The 4,593-nt window shown below is 41.4% G+C and overlaps 1 protein-coding gene across 2 annotated transcripts; it reads left to right on the top strand.

Moving 5' to 3' along the window:
* Positions 1-656: 656 nt before the first annotated feature.
* LOC6546505 (transcription initiation factor TFIID subunit 5) lies at positions 657-4,168 on the top strand. 2 transcript variants are annotated; one of them, XM_026977308.1, is made up of 6 exons: positions 657-787; positions 920-1,095; positions 1,166-1,454; positions 1,505-1,565; positions 1,624-1,776; positions 1,840-4,168. In XM_026977308.1, exons 2-6 carry the CDS (start codon positions 1,069-1,071, stop codon positions 4,166-4,168), a joined length of 2,859 nt encoding a protein of 952 aa, XP_026833109.1. In that variant the 5' UTR covers positions 657-787; positions 920-1,068. The 2 variants fall into 2 exon arrangements, with proteins under 2 accessions (XP_026833109.1, XP_001972271.1); XM_001972235.3 differs by lacking the exon at positions 657-787 and having other exon boundaries at positions 879-1,095.
* The last annotated feature ends 425 nt before the right edge of the window (positions 4,169-4,593 follow it).

Raw genomic sequence — 4,593 nt, 5'->3', positions numbered from 1 at the left:
ATATGCAGCTACATTTTCTGCTTCTGCTGCGGGTTGTCCTGTCAACTGCTTTTTGTACATTCATTTTTTACTCACGTCTGTTTTATTTTCTGTGCCCTGCAAAATGAGTTGCCAGCACGGACATATTGCCCGAACTACAGAGGAATTCCAAATGCATCCGCGGCTTTTCGTCCGCCAGCATACTCGCCCAATTCCACTAACAAGTGAGTGGTGGAAAAACTGTAGCAACGCATAAAAGCATCTATAGGGCCGAATGAGAAATACTCTACTCATTGGCATTCAAATTATTCACACAGTTTTTCTCAGCCTGTCGAGCATAAGGAATAAGCATTATAATGTTAAGCTTTGACCTCCAAGGTAATAAGATTTCATAATTCTGTAGTTCTGTGCAACATACTTACACCTTTGTGAGCAGATCTTTTACCCAATATAGGGTATCAGCAAAAATTAAAAGAGTTCCCTTCAATGGACAGTGGCTTGGGAAACCTCTCCGCAGCAGCAAATCCGTTGAGTATTGGGTATGCAAATTAATTTTTTTCTACCTATGGACCAGTCCTTCGGCCCCTCCACCACCCCTCGCTTTTTAAGGACACCCTGGATTTCCCTGGAATCCAGCGCCCTCATGTGATGTGCTGCTGAGCCAGCATTTTGTTTCAGATCAGCGGTCGTCGCCGCGTCATGTTGGGAAAAAGTTGTGGAAAAAAATGGATAAATCGAAAAGGGAAATGTATTCGAAAGCATAATATCAACCGCAAAAGTTGAGCTGGCAGTGCCATAAAGAACATTCGTAAAGTGGTTAACTGTAGCTATATGAATTCCCAATTTATAAATATGTATACATATAAATATATTAGGAAATTTAATTTTTCTTGAAAAAAAGTAAAAAATACTGTTTAATTGTTTTAACCTTTTTTATAAGATCCGAATTTGATTAGTAGCGAAATATGCTACAGAAATACGGCCACATAATGCCAAGCTGTCAAATTAAAAACTTGTCAAGGCAAGGAAAATATTAACTAATTGCTCTAAGGCGGATTTGGATAGTTCGAATATTTAAAAGCAACAAAGATGGATATAACAATACCATCGAGTGATGTGAGTAGGAATATATCCTTTCTAATAAATTGCTTACACAAGGATCCAAACTTCCAATGCACTCAATCAGGAGGTGTACATCATTTCGGATTCCGATGATTCGAGAGATGATATAATACAAGAGCTTATGAAAATGGAGGAAGCCAAGGAGAAAAATAAAAACAAGGAGCCCCAAAAGTCGAAGATCGAATCCAGCCAGATAAAAATGAACAAATGGTATTTGAAAGAATTTGAAGACCTTATGGGTCTAGAAATTGCAGGCTCCGATGATGAAGAGGATTCAGATGATCTTAAGAGCGAAAAATCGAGCAGCTCGGAATCCGACAAGATAAGTGATTCGGATGATTCCAACTCAGATGGTAAGTTACAAATAGAAATGTTGAAACGAAATGAAGAGCATTACCTCCAGGATCTTCCACCGAATGGATTAACACTGTAAAGAATGTTAATCTATTTGCATTCAATAAAAGGTTAGCGATATTAACAAGTCTCTCCGCATTCTGGAGTATTTACTTGATATTTCTTTAGTTCTGAAGATACCAAACCAAAAGCTTCCGAAGAACTCCCTTCAATGCCAGTTTTTAGTGGTCCGATGCCATCGATGCCGATTTATGACGCGGAAACCTGTCAATTTGAAATGGTGGCACCCATCAAGCAACCTGATTTAATTAGGGAAGAAACGTAAGTCTTCAGTTATAAATATGTTACATTCACTAATTCCAACGCATGAACTTCACTCAACAGTGGAGCAATGATGCCAAATGAGTTGGATAAATCAGATTCTGAGTTGGAAAAAGAAAAATATCATCCCGAGGAGGAAGACAACACCATGGACAGTAACTCCAGTTCCAGTTTTAGTTTTAGCAGTTTACTTAACCTAAGTGATAGTGATGATGAGGATGATTATGATCAAACAGATTTTGATGAACAGCATAAGGAGAATAAACCAACTTACTGGGAGGAAATGTCATCACGCCCCGTCGACAGGGGTGAAATTTCTCAAGAAGAACTAATGGCTATTTTAAATGAAGACGACAGTCTGACAAATCCGATGAAAGGCTCAAATTCTCCAGATCATCGAAGTGATTGTGATGTCGACGGAGCTATTAAGAACCGTGATGGCTTAGATTTTTACGAGGATCGCGCTCAGTTTCCGGAAAACAGGGAAAATGTTAGCTTGTTGGTTATGAAAGAGGATTCGGTTTTCGCCGAATACGAATTAGTCGTGAAGAAACTTATTAAGCTGATCCAATCGGCACCAAGTCACTACAAATACGAGATATATATACTTTTATATCCATTGATGGCCCTCACCTATCTGCAAATGATGGCCAGTGATAAGATACACAGAGCAAGGATGTTTCTGATTCGCTTTCAAGACCATCTCGATGATTCATATATACCAAGACTAATGAAGCTCAGAGAAATTTGCAGGCCCGCAGAAGTTCCAAATAAGGCACAGAAATTATTGACAGGCCATGAAAAGGTGAAAATTGAAATGTCGGAGGGAGCTTTTCGCCAGTTACTATTTTGCTCCGAGGAATGGACTAGAGGTCAGCAGGAAAAGTTGCTGAGCCATTTTCAAATACAATCTTATAGTGAAGATGGCCAGCCCCAGCAGCGATTTGCCCCGGGACAGCCCATTTTGGAACCGATTTATTACGGTGCTCCAGAGCCCTTGCATAAAAAGGACTTCGCCGCTCGACCTTTTTTTCAAAAACGCCGCAGGAAGAGGAACGAACCCCAAGCGTTAAAGAATCTACATTTGCCACCGGTAAGTAGGGTATATAATCCGAACCCCAAGAGAATGGATTTACTTCACATGAAGAATGATGAGCAGCATCGCATGAAACTCGATCGGGACAACCTGCCCTCGACGTATTTGTATACAACTTCACCTTCCGATGAGGTCGTGATTTGTGCCAACTTCTCGGAGGGCATTAGCATGTTGGCTCTGGGAACTGTATCCTCTAAGGTATTTGTTTTCTCTCTGAAGCCCTCGAAGTTGGTTCAAGTGAAAGCAGCACAATGGCTGAAAGTTCTGGACACCGGAATGGCTGGGGTTGATAAGGGTATGCTAGATCCCACGAAGAAATTCACCAGACGTACCCTGTACGGACATCAAGGACCTGTCTATGGTTGCTCCTTTAATCCGGAGGATCGCTTTCTGCTCACTTGTTCCGAGGATTTTAGCATTCGCTTGTGGTGCCTTCTGTCCTGGAGTTGTGTGGTTATTTTTCCCGGCCACCTGGCGCCAGTTTGCTTTGTGGTTTTCGCACCAAGGGGATATTATTTCGCCACCGCATCGGACGATTGTACGGCTAGAGTTTGGATGCAGGATAATAGGAAACCCGCCCGAGTTCTGCAAGGACATTTGGCCGAGCTCGGGGTGTGCTTATTCCATCCAAATCGTCACTACATGGCCACTGGATCTGCTGATTGCACTGTTAGGATCTGGGATATTGTCAAGGCTGTGCAAGTGCGACTTTTTCGTGGTCACAAAAGCAGGATAACCGCCTTGACCTACTCCATTTGCGGTCGTTATTTGGTTTCTGGTGGCGATGATAACCTAATTATGATTTGGGACACAGCCAACGAGATTTTGATGCAGTTCTTTGACCATCATAAGGCCACCATTAACACCATGGAGATCGCTTTGGATAATAACTTATTGGTTGTGGGTGGCCAAGATTGCCAGCTGACCATGTGGGACTTCGAACAAGTGGTTAAGAACTACTTGAATAGGGCAAAGTCATCCAGAGTGAAAAACCAGGAGGCAAGTCAAGAATCGAGTGACAAACATTTGCTTGCTAGCTCATTTCGCAGCAAGGGAACACCATTTTATCTGATCCGCTTCAGCCGTCGCAATCTTCTACTGGGTTTCTGTGTGGCTGCTCGAGACTCCGAAAATGATGTCCTTGGCGTGAAGCCTAGTCAGCGCAAGGAGGATAAGAATAAAGAACTCGGCGAGTGGCTGGATTTTCTGGATACCATCAAATTGAAGGCCTGTTTCGATCTGAAGGACGAAATTCATTTGGATACTTCACAGGTGGAGAAGGAAAACAAATCCTAATCATTGGAAATTCTCATTTTCCTCGGTATTTAAATACAAAATTGTTAATATGTATTTATATGAATTTATTTCCTGATTGTTTCTTAGAGTTTCGAAGTAAAACATTTCTCATCTCTAATTCACTAAAATAATACTTACCCGCCAAATCTTTTCTAAAGCAGGGTTGTTTCATGTTATTTATGGAATAATATTGGAGATAAACATTTCGTATGACAAATATACAAGATTTTCTGAAGCACAGACAAACCCCCAGAGCGAAGGAAAATGCTACAGTAACAACAATTTGACAGTTTGGTAAAAAAAACTGGTCAGGCCACGTGTACAGCTGCCCACGACTCATTCCTCCTTGAAATAAAAATTCACTCCTCCCGCAGGAGTTTTCTTCGTGGTCCTCACATTTACAAAAGGCGTGCAAAATTTATAGA

The sequence above is a fragment of the Drosophila erecta genome, unplaced genomic scaffold, assembly GCF_003286155.1.
Source record: "Drosophila erecta strain 14021-0224.00,06,07 unplaced genomic scaffold, DereRS2 tig00000021-arrow-pilon, whole genome shotgun sequence".
NCBI lineage: Eukaryota > Metazoa > Arthropoda > Insecta > Diptera > Drosophilidae > Drosophila > Drosophila erecta.
Note: the sequence above shows the minus strand (reverse complement) of the source record. Positions and strands in the feature narration are given on the sequence as shown.